This window comes from Stigmatopora nigra, chromosome 19 (assembly GCF_051989575.1).
Source record: "Stigmatopora nigra isolate UIUO_SnigA chromosome 19, RoL_Snig_1.1, whole genome shotgun sequence".
Lineage (NCBI taxonomy): Eukaryota > Metazoa > Chordata > Actinopteri > Syngnathiformes > Syngnathidae > Stigmatopora > Stigmatopora nigra.
Genome location: NC_135526.1, coordinates 6,054,758 through 6,072,078, shown reverse-complemented (window position 1 = coordinate 6,072,078; position 17,321 = coordinate 6,054,758). Strand labels below are relative to the sequence as shown.

At 40.5% G+C, this 17,321-nt stretch overlaps 3 protein-coding genes across 4 annotated transcripts in view; 1 reads left to right on the top strand and 2 right to left on the bottom strand.

Annotated features, from left to right (window-relative positions):
- Positions 1 to 7,466, top strand: part of LOC144212669 (glutamate receptor 4) — a 52,065-nt gene extending 44,599 nt beyond the window's left edge. Inside the window, exon 16 of one of the 2 annotated variants that reach the window (XM_077740741.1) lies at positions 6,403 to 7,466. In XM_077740741.1, the coding sequence (XP_077596867.1) occupies positions 6,403 to 6,567 (165 nt within the window). In that variant the 3' untranslated portion in view covers positions 6,568 to 7,466. The remainder of the gene's footprint in view (positions 1 to 6,402) is intronic. The other variant, XM_077740740.1, reaches the window with a different exon arrangement.
- A 408-nt stretch (positions 7,467 to 7,874) lies between these two features.
- Positions 7,875 to 12,215, bottom strand: LOC144212670 (14-3-3 protein epsilon-like). Its single transcript, XM_077740744.1, has 6 exons — positions 11,936 to 12,215; positions 10,264 to 10,463; positions 10,080 to 10,186; positions 9,782 to 9,988; positions 9,564 to 9,700; positions 7,875 to 8,798 (listed from the first exon to the last, which is right to left on the bottom strand). Exons 1-6 carry the CDS (start codon positions 11,997 to 11,999, stop codon positions 8,746 to 8,748), a joined length of 768 nt encoding a protein of 255 aa, XP_077596870.1. The 5' UTR covers positions 12,000 to 12,215; the 3' UTR covers positions 7,875 to 8,745.
- A 472-nt stretch (positions 12,216 to 12,687) lies between these two features.
- Positions 12,688 to 16,882, bottom strand: LOC144213023 (adapter molecule crk-like). Its single transcript, XM_077741262.1, has 3 exons — positions 16,294 to 16,882; positions 14,746 to 15,326; positions 12,688 to 14,236 (listed from the first exon to the last, which is right to left on the bottom strand). The coding sequence occupies exons 1-3, from the start codon at positions 16,511 to 16,513 to the stop codon at positions 14,102 to 14,104; spliced, it is 936 nt and encodes a 311-aa protein (XP_077597388.1). The 5' UTR covers positions 16,514 to 16,882; the 3' UTR covers positions 12,688 to 14,101.
- Positions 16,883 to 17,321: the final 439 nt, after the last annotated feature.

Here is a 17,321-nt window from a genome sequence, read left to right as displayed (position 1 = left end):
TAAAAATGACTTATTATAGTAAGGCTTAAAAATGACTTAGTATAGTAAGGCTTAAAAATGACTTAGTATAGTAAGGCTTAAAAATGACTTATTATAGTAAGGCTTAAAAATGACTTAGTATAGTAAGGCTTAAAAATGACTTAGTATAGTAAGGCTTAAAAATGACTTAGTATAGTAAGGCTTAAAAATGACTTGATATAGTAAGGCTTAAAAATGACTTAGTATAGTAAGGCTTAAAAATGACTTATTATAGTAAGGCTTAAAAATGACTTATTATAGTAAGGCTTAAAAATGACTTAGTATACTAAGGCTTAAAAATGACGTAGTATAGTAAGGCTTTTTCTCTGAAAAAACGACATAGTATAGTAAGGCTTAAAAATGACTTAGTATAGTAAGGCTTAAAAATGACTTAGTATAGTAAGGCTTAAAAATGACTTAGTATAGTAAGGCTTAAAAATGACTTATTATAGTAAGGCTTAAAAATGACTTATTATAGTAAGGCTTAAAAATGACTTAGTATAGTAAGGCTTAAAAATGACTTAGTATAGTAAGGCTTAAAAATGACTTATTATAGTAAGGCTTAAAAATGACTTAGTATAGTAAGGCTTAAAAATGACTTAGTATAGTAAGGCTTAAAAATGACTTAGTATAGTAAGGCTTAAAAATGACTTATTATAGTAAGGCTTAAAAATGACTTAGTATAGTAAGGCTTAAAAATGACTTAGTATAGTAAGGCTTAAAAATGACTTGATATAGTAAGGCTTAAAAATGACTTAGTATAGTAAGGCTTAAAAATGACTTATTATAGTAAGGCTTAAAAATGACTTATTATAGTAAGGCTTAAAAATGACTTAGTATACTAAGGCTTAAAAATGACATAGTATAGTAAGGCTTTTTCTCTGAAAAAACGACATAGTATAGTAAGGCTTAAAAATGACTTATTATAGTAAGGCTTAAAAATGACTTAGTATAGTAAGGCTTAAAAATGACTTAGTATAGTAAGGCTTAAAAATGACTTATTATAGTAAGGCTTAAAAATGACTTAGTATAGTAAGGCTTAAAAATGACTTAGTATAGTAAGGCTTAAAAATGACTTAGTATAGTAAGGCTTAAAAATGACTTGATATAGTAAGGCTTAAAAATGACTTAGTATAGTAAGGCTTAAAAATGACTTATTATAGTAAGGCTTAAAAATGACTTATTATAGTAAGGCTTAAAAACGACTTAGTATAGTAAGGCTTAAAAACGACATAGTATAGTTAGGCTTTTTCTCTGAAAAAACGACATAGTATAGTAAGGCTTAAAAATGACTTAGTATAGTAAGGCTTAAAAATGACTTAGTATATTAAGGCTTAAAAATGACTTAGTATAGTAAGGCTTAAAAATGACTTAGTATAGTAAGGCTTAAAAATGACTTGATATAGTAAGGCTTAAAAATGACTTAGTATAGTAAGGCTTAAAAATGACTTAGTATAGTAAGGCTTAAAAATGACTTAGTATAGTAAGGCTTAAAAATGACTTAGTATAGTAAGGCTTAAAAATGACTTATTATAGTAAGGCTTAAAAATGACTTATTATAGTAAGGCTTAAAAATGACTTAGTATACTAAGGCTTAAAAATGACATAGTATAGTAAGGCTTTTTCTCTGAAAAAACGACATAGTATAGTAAGGCTTAAAAATGACTTAGTATAGTAAGGCTTAAAAATGACTTAGTATAGTAAGGCTTAAAAATGACTTAGTATAGTAAGGCTTAAAAATGACTTATTATAGTAAGGCTTAAAAATGACTTAGTATAGTAAGGCTTAAAAATGACTTAGTATAGTAAGGCTTAAAAATGACTTATTATAGTAAGGCTTAAAAATGACTTATTATAGTAAGGCTTAAAAACGACTTAGTATAGTAAGGCTTAAAAACGACATAGTATAGTTAGGCTTTTTCTCTGAAAAAACGACATAGTATAGTAAGGCTTAAAAATGACTTAGTATAGTAAGGCTTAAAAATGACTTAGTATATTAAGGCTTAAAAATGACTTAGTATAGTAAGGCTTAAAAATGACTTGATATAGTAAGGCTTAAAAATGACTTAGTATAGTAAGGCTTAAAAATGACTTAGTATAGTAAGGCTTAAAAATGACTTAGTATAGTAAGGCTTAAATATGACTTAGTATATTAAGGCTTAAAAATGACTTAGTATAGTAAGGCTTAAAAACGACATAGTATAGTTAGGCTTTTTATCTGAAAAAACGACATAGTATAGTAAGGCTTAAAAATGACTTATTATAGTAAGGCTTAAAAATGACTTATTATAGTAAGGCTTAAAAATGACTTAGTATAGTAAGGCTTAAAAATGACTTAGTATAGTAAGGCTTAAAAATGACTTAGTATAGTAAGGCTTAAAAATGACTTAGTATAGTAAGGCTTAAAAATGACTTATTATAGTAAGGCTTAAAAATGACTTAGTATAGTAAGGCTTAAAAATGACTTAGTATAGTAAGGCTTAAAAATGACTTATTATAGTAAGGCTTAAAAATGACTTATTATAGTAAGGCTTAAAAACGACTTAGTATAGTAAGGCTTAAAAACGACATAGTATAGTTAGGCTTTTTCTCTGAAAAAACGACATAGTATAGTAAGGCTTAAAAATGACTTAGTATAGTAAGGCTTAAAAATGACTTAGTATATTAAGGCTTAAAAATGACTTAGTATAGTAAGGCTTAAAAATGACTTGATATAGTAAGGCTTAAAAATGACTTAGTATAGTAAGGCTTAAAAATGACTTAGTATAGTAAGGCTTAAAAATGACTTAGTATAGTAAGGCTTAAATATGACTTAGTATATTAAGGCTTAAAAATGACTTAGTATAGTAAGGCTTAAAAACGACATAGTATAGTTAGGCTTTTTATCTGAAAAAACGACATAGTATAGTAAGGCTTAAAAATGACTTAGTATAGTAAGGCTTAAAAATGACTTAGTATATTAAGGCTTAAAAACGACTTAGTATAGTAAGGCTTAAAAACGACATAGTATAGTTAGGCTTTTTCTCTGAAAAAACGACATAGTATAGCAAGGCTTAAAAATGACTTAGTATAGTAAGGCTTAAAAATGACTTAGTATATTAAGGCTTAAAAATGACTTAGTATAGTAAGGCTTAAAAATGACTTAGTATAGTAAGGCTTAAAAATGACTTAGTATAGTAAGGCTTAAAAATGACTTAGTATAGTAAGGCTTAAAAATGACTTGATATAGTAAGGCTTAAAAATGACTTAGTATAGTAAGGCTTAAAAATGACTTAGTATAGTAAGGCTTAAAAATGACTTAGTATAGTAAGGCTTAAAAATGACTTAGTATATTAAGGCTTAAAAATGACTTAGTATAGTAAGGCATTTTCTCTGAAAAAAACGACATAGTATATATAGTCAGGCTTAAAAATGACTTAGTATAGTAAGGCTTTTTCTCTGAAAAAATGACATAGTATAGTAAGGCTTAAAAACGACATAGTGTAGTAAGGCTTCTTCTGTGGAAAAAGGACACGGTATAGTAAGGCTTTTTCTCTGAAAAAATGACATAGTATAGTAAGGCTTAAAAACCACATAGTATAGTAAGGCATAAAAACCACATAGTATAGTAAGGCTTTTTCATAGTATAGTTAGGTGTTTTTCTTTTTGAATAGAAAATTGTTAATTCATATTCCATATTGCGCATCTTTGCTTGAGGCCAAAGTAGTGCAGAGGTTAACCCACCCATCTCCCATGTGGGCAGCCTGGGTTCGAATCCCAGTCAGGAAACATTTTCTCTTAGTTGTTTCTATGTACTTGTAGTCAAAACCTTCAAATGAAGATAGAGGAAAGTGTAGCCAAATTGTGGACCAGTGGTTAACTCACCTGTCTCTCGTCAGGGAGACCTGGGTTCAAATCCCGGTTGGGACACTTTTTCACTGTTTCTGTAGACTAATTCTCAAGAAACTCAAATGATTACAAAGGAAACTGTGGGTACTTGGTGGCGTAGTGGTTAACTCACCTGTCTCCCGTCTGGGAGACCTGGGTTCGATTCCCGGTTGTGACACTTTTTCACTTGGTTGTTTCTGTGGACTTCTTCTAAAGAAACTCAAATGATTACAAAGGGAACTGTGGGCACTTGGTGGCATAGTGGTTAACTCACCTGTCTCCCGTCTGGGAGACCTGGGTTCGATTCCCGGTCTAGACACTTTTTCACTTAGTTGTCTGTGGACTTCTTCTAAAGAAACTCAAATGATTACAAAGGAAACTGTGGTCACTTGGTTGGCGCAGAGGTTAGTTCACCGGACTCCCGTCTGGGAGACCTGGGTTCGATTCCCGGTCGAGACACTTTTTCACTTAGTTGTTTCTTTGGACTTCCTCTCAAGAATCCCAAATGATTACAAAGAAAAGTGTAGTCACTTGGTTGGCGCAGAGGTTAGATCACCGGACTCCCGTCTGGGAGACCTGGGTTCGATTCCCGGTCGAGACACTTTTTCACTTAGTTGTTTCTGTGGACTCCCTCTCAAGAAACTCAAATGATTACAAAGAAAAGTGTAGTCACTTGGTTGGCGCAGAGGTTAGATCACAGGACTCCCGTCCGGGAGACCTGGGTTCGATTCCCGGTTGAGACACTTTTTCACTTAGTTGTTTCTGTGGACTTCCTCTCATGAAACTCAAATGATTACAAAGAAAAGTGTAGTCACTTGGTTGGCGCAGAGGTTAGATCACTGGACTCCCGTGTGGGAGACCTGGGTTCGATTCTCGCTGCCGTCGTTTGGCTGAAAATACTTGGGAAGAAGAAATGGTCAATGGAATAAGAAGAAGGGAAAAAAAAAAAGAAAAAACTTTTTAATTTATATTAAACACTTAGTCATACTTTTCAGCAAAAGGTTATATTCCGAACTGCCTTCGGCAGTTCGGAAGACACTTGATGGACCTGTATGTGCGAAAGGCGTTCTCGGGTCGGCCTTCGGCCGACCCTCGACCGCTTGCTTGGTCAGTGAACCGCCGACACCGGGAAGCGAACTCACGTTCTCTCGGTGCAAAGGCGAGTGTGCAACCCACAACACCAACTCGTGCCCCACTTATACATGGGTGTTGAAACGTTTTATCCAAGGAAATGGGGTGAAACACTTAGTCATTTTTTGGACAAAATGCTTCATCCACCACTGAAGAATTATTTAGTTAGACACTTAGACATTAATACTTGTTCTTTTACCTGAAATTGTGGGAAAATCTTTGCTTGCTCTGGGATTTGAACCAACAACCACAGTTGTAAGAGACTGATGACTTACCCACTGGGCCACCACTCACTCTCCAAGATCAGGCACTTGTATTGTCGGTTTTCACTCTAAAATCAGACTTAGTACTTTATGGTACATACAAGTGGGAAAAGTTAGGTAAACTTACAAAACAGAACAAACCAGAATTTCAATGCAGTAGTATTTATTGTTTTTTTCGCTGTTACAACTGTTAGTGTAGTTAGGCTTTTTTCTTTAAAAAAAACAACATAGTATATATAGAACAGCTTAAAAACGACCTAGTATAGTATGGCTTAAAAAAATGACATAGTATAGTAAGGTTTAAAAAAACAACATAGTATAATATGGCTTAAAAAATGACAGTATAGTTAGGCTTAAAAAAACGACATAGTATAGTAAAGCTTTATTCTTAAAGAGACATTATCTTTTACTGAAAAATAAAAATTTAAAAATTTAATTTCACATCAAAATTTGTTAGAATAATTGGCCTAAAAAATCTAAAGACAATGGGTGTTAGCTAGGATTTCAAATCAGTCACCCAAAAGGTTTTTGTTGCGTCGGGAGATGGCTTGCACACTTAGCCAAATTACTCAAGTGCCCTCTTACCAAAAGTACTTGGTCAGTCGAAGTTTAGTGGGAGTGTTTATTGGCCCTTTAGCACACACAGTGAGTACATGCCTACCGCCGAGTGGAACCTGGTTCAAATCCCGCAGACGTACTCAAACACCTGCAACAAAAGACAAATGACATTTTACTAAAAAAAACTTACACATTAAACTTTACATAAAAATCTGTTAGAATAAATGGCTTACAAATAAATAAAATTACACTTATTAGCTGAGATTTCAGAATCAACCACCCCAAAGGTTTTTGTACAGGACCATGCTAAGTAGTGAGGTGGCTTGCACACTTAGCCAAATTATTCGAGCGAGCTCTTACCGAAAGTACTTGGCCTGTCGAAGTTTAGTGGGAAGGTGGGAGCTCACACAGTAGATTATATGCCTCCCACCGAGTGGAAGCTGGTTTGGATCCCTCCAACATACCTTTGGTGGGGAAGGACATATGCAACAAAAGACTTAAACAACTTTAATGATTCAATTTGACATGAAATCATGACATCAAAATTCTTGTGTCCTTTTTTGCAGCTCACCTTTACCGAAGCCATGAGGAACAAGGCCCGCCTGTCCATCACGGGAAGCGTGGGCGAGAACGGCCGCGTGTTGACGCCCGACTGCCCCAAGGCCGTCCACGCCGGGCCGCCGCTTCGCCAGAGCTCGGGTTTGGCGCTGGTCTCCTCGGAGCTTCCGTGAAAGCCAAAAGCCTCTCAAGTGCCTTAAAATGACCGGGAGCGCTGGGCGGGCGATGGAGGGGGGGATCCTCCCGACCGGCCGGGACCACTGTCTGAGGTTACCTCTTCAAACTCCATAGACTGGGCAGTCTTGACCTACGTGGGGAGAGGATGCAAAGATATCATTATTTAGGAGGAAAAAAACTCTTTTCCCACAGGAGGCGTTGCAAAGGACTCTCGATATCAACGCCGCTCGATTACACGTTTGTATCCATACTACCAATACAAAAATCTATTGATAATAGAGGAAACTGTGAACTTAACAAAACATGTATATTAGGTTAGGTGTAAATAAGGACGACCGTGCTTGCTTTTTAAAACGTGTACAAAGATTGTGTCGTGGCCACTTGTTCAGTTTTCAACGGCAATAACAAAACTGACGGAAAGGTAACTTACTGCCTCACGTTGATGTATTGACCGCCATCGATTCTTCCGTGGCAGACAGTTCATCGATTGATCCATTTTAAAGATGAATGTCCTTCCCACACTGTAATGAGTTCAAAATAGGGGGAAAAAATGTTCATCTGAGGAGGGAGGGATGTAATTTTTACTACCAAAAAACATCAAGTATTAATCCTAGATCTTTTAGTCACGTCCGAACAACAACGCTAACAGATTGCCATGTTCTCTCGTATGTGGTTTTGAAATATTTCTGTCGACGTGTTTATTGGCACATCTAAGGGGCAAAGGAACAGCAGTCTTTTCCATTTCCATATTCATTGCCTTTTTGTCCTGGCGTCTATCTTCAAAGTGGACAATGTCTTCGTCTACTTTGGGTTCCAATTGTACGTTTTTCATTTGGGATGTTTTTTTAATTTAAAAAAAAAAAAAAAAAAAGTATTATAAAGCGTATTTGCTCATTATTGGTCACCATACTTAACTAGGATCACCGAGTCTATGATATAGTAAGGTAGGTGGGCAGAACTTAGCTTAACAGATGAGACATCCACTTACCAGGCGAGAGGCAGTACATCAGATCCTGTGAGGTAGTAGGATGCCGCATGCTTCAACTTGTCCTTAAAGCTGAAACAGAGATGAACAAAATGTAAAAATGGCATGCACAACAATCTTACAATTAGGCTCACTGAGGAAAAGAAGCCTTACCATACATGGTCATTTTCTGAAGAGTTACTATACATCAGCATCCACTCCAGTCTTCCAGGGTCACTATCTGGTCCTTTTTCTATAACCACCCCTAATCTAAACCAAATATTCTATGTCTAAGTCTGACCCACTATCACCCCCCATGGATCACAGGCCATCATGAGATTTGTTCAGTTTGAAGTTTAATAGTTAGTTCCATGCCGTGTTTTCAGTAAGAATACAGATGGTACTTGTGGCTCTGGTGACAACATCCAGTAGTACAAATCAGATTCACGTAACACACACACACCGACAGAGAGGAAGATGCAGAGGAGGAAAATGGCAGAGAGGCCAAAGAAGAAAAAGTGTCAAGTCAGGTGGGGTCGGTCGGGGCAGGGAGGAAGGGAGGGAGGGGGCTAAGATTCAGCAAATCTCCATTTCCCAAACTGTTTGGAGTGCCCACCCATACCGCTTCACAATACAATCAAGAGTGTTAGCCTCCCGAAAAATGACAACACCTAATTAACGCGACTACGTGAGTCTCGTGAGGATGGGAGCAAAGCAAACACCATTTGAAAAGAAAGTTTAAAAAAATAGAATAAAAATAACAGGACTTGTCAGAGGTGACTCTTTAAAGAGGCCACTTGAGTTGTTGTGCGCTTCCCTTTTGTTTTAGAAATGAAAGCGCTCAGTGACACTGCACGCACTCGCCTTTTAAATAAACTTTAGCACATGCATGTGTGTGTGTGTGTGTGTGTGTGTGTGTGTTACAAAGACGGGCAAGCATAATTGGCAACAACAGGAAGCATAAAATTGTCAAAAAAAGGGACGTGGACTTTAAAGGGCACAATCTTGCAAAAGAAGTCTTGGAAATTCAGATAAAATAAGGATACATCTCCCCGCTGGAAGGGTTAAACCCAGAGTGGGGGTCTTTTGAGGGCAGCGGGGGCATAAGGGAGGAAAAAAATGGAGGAGAAAGAGTAGCGAGTGGAAGGAGTGAAGGAAGGAAAGGCGAGCAGAGAGGGGGTTTTTGGGCTCGTGGCGTGGCATTTGGGTCTCACTGGACCTCTTCCTCTGGTGCTGGCGGTGGCTTTGTGTTCTGTTCCTCACCTGAACAAAAGACAAAACATCAAGGTCAACTTTTATAACTTTTTTTGGGACTTGGACACACACGCAGCAGACCAAGTGCAAAGTGCGGTGCGAAAAAGTATGCACCCAAGCTATAAATAAAAAAAATGACTGGAAGAAGACTTCTTGTGACATTAATCTCCATCTTTCATACAAAGCATGGGAACCTTGCCACAAAGACGGCATAGGTGGATTGGTGGCAGGTTAAGGAAATTTGGCTTCAACATGCAACCCAAATAGGGGTGTGTGGCAATACACACACACATACGTGTCATTTAACTCATTGGTTGCCCTTGAAGGTGCAAGATGGTACTCAAGAGATGGATCAAGAACCTTCAACGGTGGTCGATGAGTTAAATCACTGTTTACAAGCATTTTGCAATAATACCCCGTTGCTGTGTTAGTTTACACTAATGCTGCACTGAAATATTCTCAAGTGTTTGACAGATTGTTCATCCCAAACATAGTCACAACACATAGTTGGTGAAAATATTGGGGAGCTGGCGGTGAATGAGTGAAGGTAGCCAGGAGGCATGTTAGTGGCATAAATGACAAGCGGAGGTGACGCCAAGAGGAGGAAAGACTTACAAAACAATGCTTATTAAGGAGGAAGCTAAAATGAGGGTGTTTCCCCGTTAAGAATCTATGAGGAAAAGATGATAAGTTAGAAAGGGAGGGGCGGGGCGAGAAGGACAGGCCAGAAGTGGAGAGGGCAGGGGTTAGCGTTAGCCGCCAAGTGAGCCTTACCATCTCCCTGCAAGTCTGAGGTCCAAAGTGTCAAGTTGTCGCGTAGCAGCTGCATGATGAGCGTGGAGTCCTTGTAGCTCTCTTCGCTCAGAGTGTCCAGTTCGGCGATGGCGCTGTCAAACGCTTCCTTCGCCAACCTGACGCAAAAAGTGGCGGAGGGTCAGCACGCAGCTTTGCCTGCCCGCGTCGGCAGGGCGGGGCAGTGGCGACTGGAATACCTGCAGGCGCGGTCCGGCGAGTTGAGGATTTCAAAGTAGAAAACGGAGAAGTTGAGGGCCAGGCCCAGGCGGATGGGGTGCGTGGGCGCCAGTTCGTTGAGAGCGATGTCGCTAGCCGCTTTGTAAGCTACGAGGCTGTTCTCGGCCGCCTCCTTTCTGTCGTTGCTGGTGGCGAACTCCGCCAGGTACCTGTGGTAATCTCCCTTCCTGCCGGGGATAAACAACACGGGGCGACGCTCGGGTCAACTTTTCGGATGACGCGAGCGATGGCGTCAAACCAGGTGGGGAAGAAGCCTACATTTTGTAGTAGAAAACCTTGGACTCTCCCGAAGAGGAGGCTGGGATCAGATGCTGGTCCAGTACTTCCAGGATATCTTTGCAGATGGATTTCAGCTCCTTCTCTACCTACACACACAAAAAAAAATGATGCTCATCTGGGGAAGCAAAGAGAATCTCAACTTGCATTATTCGTGAGGTCTAACCAGTTTGCGGTAGTCCCTGTACATGACCAACTTCTCTTCACTGGCTTTGCTCTCTTCCTTTTGCTCCAGGCTGCTGATTATCCTCCACGAGGCTCTCCGCGCACCGATGACGTTTTTGTAGGCCACCGAAAGGAGGTTTCGCTCCTCCACCGTCAGCTCCACGTCCAAGTTCGCCACTTGCTTCATCGACTCCACCATTTCTAAACAGGGAAAAGGAACGTCACTATTTACATTCATGACATGTTAATAAAAATATAACAAAAAGGGGATAACACTGTTTATGGTCTGAATTCCCTGCTGTGATTTAGATGCTTTAAGGCATTATGGGGAGAATGGGTAATAGGCCCCTGGGAAAGTCCCATTAACAACATGTACATAGAACTGTCGTGAAGGATTTCTTGCACATTTCGGCGTTTCATTAATGGACTTGTCAAAATGTCCCGGTGAGCAAGTCGGCCATGTACAGACTTTGCAGGGTGCTGGGAAGCGGGCCAGATACTGTTTCACATCCTCAAGGTGATTCACAGTAATGTGGTGTGGATAAATGGCTGCGCAATTGTGAGGATTAAATGTAACAAAATCATGCAAACTCCTTATATTCTTTCATTCTGCAACTGCAACGATCCTCTAATTCATTCAATATCACTTCCATCCTCCAAAAGGACCAGCAGATGCTGCCACATTTCTATAACAGCAGCTATTGACTGGCTCAAAATCATAAAATTCTATAAGTGGGGTGTTATGACAGACCCTTTAAATGCAAGCTGTCCTGTTTAAAGCCTAGTTTAGTCGAGGTATAGACGCTAAAAGTCATGATGAACCACTTGGAAAACACTTTTAACCTTAAAAGTCAATGAGGTGTCCAAGAATATTCAAGCAATTGCCACCCGATACTATGATTATTTTTTTAACTACTGTAATACGCCCAATTAAATGCAAATAGGTAGCTGTAAATCAAAGACAGCCCATCCCCTTACAAAAAAAAAAGAAATTCAAGGCAGGGCACTAATTAGCATGGCGGCGCTAGCTTAGAGCATGCGGCTGTCTACTTTACACCACAATCAACGATAACTAACAAATGTGAAATATGTATTCCATTAAAATATAAAAGGGCGTCGAACCTTAACAGGAAAGACTCAGCCAAAAGAGAGAGAAAAAGAGATCCCCCTCCCACAATCACTAGATTGGATGTGGTTGCTTTACTGACAATAAAAGGCGTTTTTGTGGAAATCGTTTTAATTTTATCCTTTGAAACACATGCCATATCTCTTACGGGACACAGTTAATGGGTGTAGCCGTATTCGGCGTGACGAGGAAAAAAGCTAGCAGGCTAATTAGCCCGATGGGCTAACAGCTAATCAGATAGCATGCAACAGGGAGGGGATACTAAGAACAACATTTTCCTGATTTTGTTTTACGACGCACCATTGAGTCAGAACAACGGACATTAACACGACAGCGGCCGATCTTCTCCATCGGGTCGCGAATGATTCATTTTCAGCGTTTAATATTCCATTCCAATGAATGTGTCCGCCATTTTGTTTGAATCGAGCCCAGTAGATCCATGTGAACGGCGGCACCTATTCGGTGCGGTAGGCAGGAAAGCCGTAGCGTTTATGTCTTGAGCCTGATCGGAGCTCCATAAAAAGAAAATAAAGCCAAAATAACTTACCATCGTATCGCTCTGCTTGCTCGGCGAGCTTCGCCTGGTAAACTACGTCCGATCTTTCCGCCATGGTGCTCGGGTAATGCGGTGGTGGTGATGGTGGTGAGGGGGGCTGCTTTTCGAAAAAAGGAAAAGTCCCAAAGGGGAGAGTGAGAGGGAGAGAGAAAAGGGAGGACTCGTCGGGGCACTCGGTGATTCCTGCCTAGCGGCGGAGTAGCAACAGGCACCACGGTCTCACGATAAATATGGCGTCGGGCGATGAGGCATCCGGGAACCCGACAGGTCTCCACCCTCCACGGCATCAAATAGTGGGGACCACGCCCCCTTTCACACACGACTAGATTTCATTATTACAAAAGAAGAAATCAAGCAATAAATGCCGTATAGATGATGTTACACTTGCATCAATGAGTGAAAATTAGACCAAAGCACCTTTATACTTTGCTTTAGTGCGTGAAAGAAATATTGGTTTGGATGTAAACGCTTGGTTGTAATTCTTGGAGCCTTTGTTTGTGATGACCTTTAAGGGATGCCAGATCTAAAAAAAAAAGTCTAATAAATGCGTCTGGATTCGTTCAGAATGGCAATTTTCTTACCTCAAGTGAATATTTGGGAGGAATTACAAGGATTTTCTATGTAAATCTACAAACCCCAATTTCAAAGAATGACTTGGAAAATACAAAGTTACCATTTCCATGAATAAAATACATGATCATTGCATTGCAATTGTTTTTGTAAACAAAAATAAGAGTTCAAACTGGCCTTATCTCAGTACATTTTTATTGACTAGGTATATTACCACGCAACACCATAGAGGGAAAAAAATAAAACATAATAACCTGAAATAATATATATTCATAACACTAACAATGTACAAAACAATTATTTGTGGTCCTTTAAAAAGATGGCGTGGAATGGAAGAAAAATCTTTTGCTCTCTGCAGAATTTTTTTCTCTTTTTGTTATTTTAAGATTTTTTTTAAAGAAGTAGTGAAGGGATTAAGGTGCATGTTAACAGAAGTGGTTTCTTCAGCATTCACATGAGTTACAATAATCCCAATAAAGATGTCTTACTCATGAATTTAGAACATCTGAAGTTATATTTGAGTATTCAATTGTTGAAAAAAAGGACAAACCTGAACCACATAAGGCCTTTTAGCAATTAGCAGCATGTTTTTCTCTGGTCTAAAATATTCAAAGCTGTATTGGGTCTTCTATTAAATGATTCAATTTGGGATTTGTTCTTGTTATTGTGTTTTTTCATGTTACAGTGCAATTATATGTCCAATCTACTTCAATACCTCTTATTTCAAAAGGATCGGACTTCTATCATTGTCAATGACAGCCAATGAGATGAGAATCATTTTTTTGGTGATTTGCATTGACTGTAAAACAGGTTAGACTTGATAAATTTGAATAAATGTTCAAATAATGTAAATACAAACTGGTAAAGTCTTAAAGCAATACTGACTGGCTTCGGTTTCGGTCCTCTCGCCTTTTCGTTTGGTTCTTATGCAAATAGTTGCAGTAGCAGAAATGCTAACAAACCAGTTCGCCTTAGTACACGTTGCAGCATTACCCAAATGGAACTAGCTTTATCTTTTTTTTTAAGTGACTTACAGGAGCAGTACATGTTTTAGAAATAAGACTAAAATGTAATAATTTTGACACTTTTTTTGTAGGAATATGCACATTTCAAACTGCATTAGCCCAAATAGGAAACTGCAAAACAGATCCCCAATCTCTAAACTGGATGTGTAAACATTCTTTTTGGTTTAGTTTGAAAATGTAATAAGGGAGCAAAAACAAAAAAAAAACAGGCACAACCAACCTGCCATTTGGCTTAAGAATTCATGGCGGTGAGCACAATAAAACACTCATTCATATACGCCATCAATTGAAAAAGTTTTTAAAAAATAAAATAATAAAAGCATGACATTTGGGAGGCAAGCATAGGGGCATTTTCTGTGGCCATTTTTACGACTGGTTGCCCGCAGAGCTTTAGCGTCCGTCAAAAAAGGCGGCGTTTAATCTAAGCTGGAGACCCGACGACATGTTTAGCTCGTGTTTTTTTTTGCTTGTAGGTGTGTGCTTCTGATTTTCTTTTGTTTCATTCATTCCTCACCCTGACACAAACGTCCCAAAGAGTTGGGAAGCCACGACGGAGCGTGTCTCAGCTCTCGTCGTCTGGGTGTTGTTGCTCCAGCAGTCGCACGTGGGTGAAGGGGAAATGGCCACGCTTGCCTTTGCACTCGCCCTCCCACTGGCCGTTCACGTTGATCTTGGTCACTTTCACCATGTCGCCAACCTGGCAAAACAAACAAAGACAAGAAAATATCAGGAAAAGAACAGCAATTCTAATGCATGGGATGGTTACAATGGTTAATTGCGACTGTAGCCATCTAGTGGAAGAACATGGAAATGTTCTATCTGGAACAAACCATGTGGAAAAAGAACATCGTTTGACAACTTAAATTGGAACATTTCCCACTGTGCACGCAATAATTTGTTGCAGCACAATAAAATGGGTTGGGAATCACCGGTCGACCCACTGAACTATTGCTCCCAGAATGCTTTGCCCATCTGGCGTGCACAATGAGACGGTCTCGTCCTAACATACAGAGTGCTGCATTCATGCGCTCGGCGGTGCGCGTCGCCAGCTCGCATTTGTAAACCCGCTTTTGTGCGAGCTCGCACAGGCGCGACGAGGCCATTTAGCGGCCAGTGCGTTCTCAGCTGACGGAGGAAACGAGGACAAACGGCGAGCGTCGGGGACGGCCCTGGAAATGTAAACATAACAACAACAAAAAACATCACCTCCAGAGCCAGTGCCGTCTTGTCATAGGCGTTGGGCACCCTCTTCTGAATGGCCCGGGCGTAGACCGGTCCGTTCTGTAGGTTCGGGAGCTGGGTGGCTACCACCGGTTGGGCATACTGGCCAGGGTCACCTTGCGCTAGAGGGGTGCCCGTCCCGTCGGTCGTGGTACCCCCGACTTGTCCCGTGGGAACGGCAGAGCCTGCCGCCGTGGGCGAGGCGGGCCGGTACTTCTCTACATAAGGGACAGGGATCATCCCGGCGCGGCCCTCCTGGTTGGCGGCGTTCCACCACTGCTCCTCGGGCTTCTCCAGAACACGCAGTATGTCTCCCTTGCGGAAGGGCAGGTCCTCGTCGTCGTTGCCGAGGAAGTCAAAGAGCGCCCGGACGAACTCGGCTTCCTCGGGCTGTTGCGGCGCTGGCGGGACGCCGGCCAAGGAGCTGACGAATCCCGTGTGCTTGGATTTGGTGATGGGCTCTATGAGGGTGGTGGTGTCCAGATAGTGGATTTTATAGAACTCCAACAAGGCCGGCAGGGCCTCAAACTCCTGATCTCCGATCCGATATCGCGGAGGATCCCGACCTGGAGGTGGAGCATATCAATATTACAGACGGAAACTTGTCAATGATGACTAGAATGCATACAAAAAAGCAAAAGCAAACATTTTGGGAACCATAAACTATGCAAATTGAATGAATCATGGAAACACATGATTGTAAAAGCAGACATGAGAAAATGGGCAAATGTTATGTAATTAAGATCCATGATCGCACCACAGTTAGAAGGCAGGCTTTGCGCGTGCGTTTTCAGGCCGGATGACGGACATTCCACAGAAGCCGATGTGAGCAGTCACTCATCTCCCCAAAGCCGCCTCCCCACCCCTCGGTGACAGCCTGCCCAGTTCCATTCTAAAAAAAGGAAGCCTGCAGTAGATACTAGTAAAGCGAGAAACCCCAACCCGCATTCCCCATGCCACTTCCCTTCTGAATGAGACTTCCTTTGACCTAAAATGATGTTTTTAGGGAGTATCTAGTCACCAAGGAAAATACATAAGTTTTAAGAATTATGAGAATTTCCAAAATTAAAGCCTTTTATATGTGCTGGAGTACTCAGCCTGGGGCAATAAAACCATTATAGATACTAGTTTTTCCCATTTTCAGTTAAGTGTGGGGGTGAATATATCTAAATATATATACATACATAAACAACTTGTGTTATGCATCGTTTTTACTACTTTTTCCTGCCATGCTACACCGGCTACTAGCTAGTACCCAAACGCACCATCTACAAGTATCTGGAAATTGAGAAACTCTTCCAGATTTTAAACCAAATTCTAAAGCACTTGCTCAAACAACATTATAAAATGAACACTGGCGTCATGCGAGGGCCTAAAGTATCACATTTGACTTTCCACTATGGCGGTTTGGTACTGAAAGGCGGAGCAAGGGGACCGACCCCAGGCTAGCAACTCGGACGGCATTTTTCGAATAGTTCCAGTAGGGTGCATGGATATGAGCTTTAGGGGCAGAAAAAACAGAAGACACATTACCTGAACCGGATAGTCGGTTATTGCTGATACTGTTGATGATATAATGGGACACTTTGGAGTTTTCGGACACGGAGAGCACGTAGTCCCCGGGGCTGGTTATGGAGTCCCGAACCAGGAAAACGCCGTGCCTCTGTCCCTGCAAGAGAGAAATGGCTTCCTGGCGGCTCAGCCTGCCCCAGTACCAACTGTCACGGTCTTCGGCGTCAAAATGACCGGCCATGGCTCACTAACTAACTCCCAAGGCTCGAGGCCCTGATCCCCCCTTCACCTCTCTCTCTTTTTATCCGCAACTCATACAACAAAAACTTTGGGTCAGGGACGCATTGAAAAAAAGGTGTACTATCAAGGCGTGAGGCGAGTTTTTGCGAGCAACGAAGCCGCTCAGAAGGTTTCTACTTTATCGCAGCGCAACTACAGAGTTAGAGACGAATAGTGTGATGAAATGTCTGTAGAAAGCCTCAAACTAATGTGCAACAAGAAAACTCCAGGATTGAAATGGCGGAGCTAAGGAAAAGTTGACCTCATCTACCGGAAGGGATGCCTGGTCAATGGGAAGAGGGGCGTTCACGAACCTCGTGAAACGTTGGGAAAAAGCATACACATGGGTCTGCTTAACCTTTGCCATATTGGGGTATTTGTTGTGAATGTTACTATCTTTTAAATGAATCATGCTGTAATCCTGACAAATAGCAATGAACGGCAACAAGCAATTTTATGGAGTCTCTCATGACATTTGACATTTTTGGGGGGCATTTTGGGGGATTCAGGCCACACAAGAAAAAATCCATAGCTCTCTGATAAATATAGGAATATTAACTCACCAATTTAATCCAAAGCGTAGAAGGAAACCCTAGAGGAGGTGTTCAATTCAAATAGATAAGAATGCAAATGTATTGGATTTCACAATGAAGCTAAACTGGAGCATTCGCATACATACCACAGGAGGGCGCCAATGTACTGCATCGCTGGCTGTACTTATACTACACAAAAACTTGCACTTTTGTCCATATGTAGTTCAACAAGGAATA

Bases quoted from the DNA above. Each gene is read 5' to 3' on its own strand.
- LOC144212670 (XM_077740744.1), bottom strand. From the start codon at position 11,999: ATGGCGGAAAGATCGGACGTAGTTTACCAGGCGAAGCTCGCCGAGCAA. The intron at 9,989-10,079 runs GTAGGCTTCTTC...TATCCCCGGCAG, and splicing joins AAGGTTTTCTACTACAAAAT to GAAGGGAGATTACCACAGGT. The intron at 9,701-9,781 runs GTATTCCAGTCG...TTTTTGCGTCAG, and splicing joins TCGCCGGACCGCGCCTGCAG to GTTGGCGAAGGAAGCGTTTG.
- LOC144213023 (XM_077741262.1), bottom strand. From the start codon at position 16,513: ATGGCCGGTCATTTTGACGCCGAAGACCGTGACAGTTGGTACTGGGGC. The intron at 15,327-16,293 runs GTAATGTGTCTT...CTCCACCTCCAG, and splicing joins TAACCGACTATCCGGTTCAG to GTCGGGATCCTCCGCGATAT. The intron at 14,237-14,745 runs GTGATGTTTTTT...TTGTTTTGCCAG, and splicing joins AGACGGCACTGGCTCTGGAG to GTTGGCGACATGGTGAAAGT.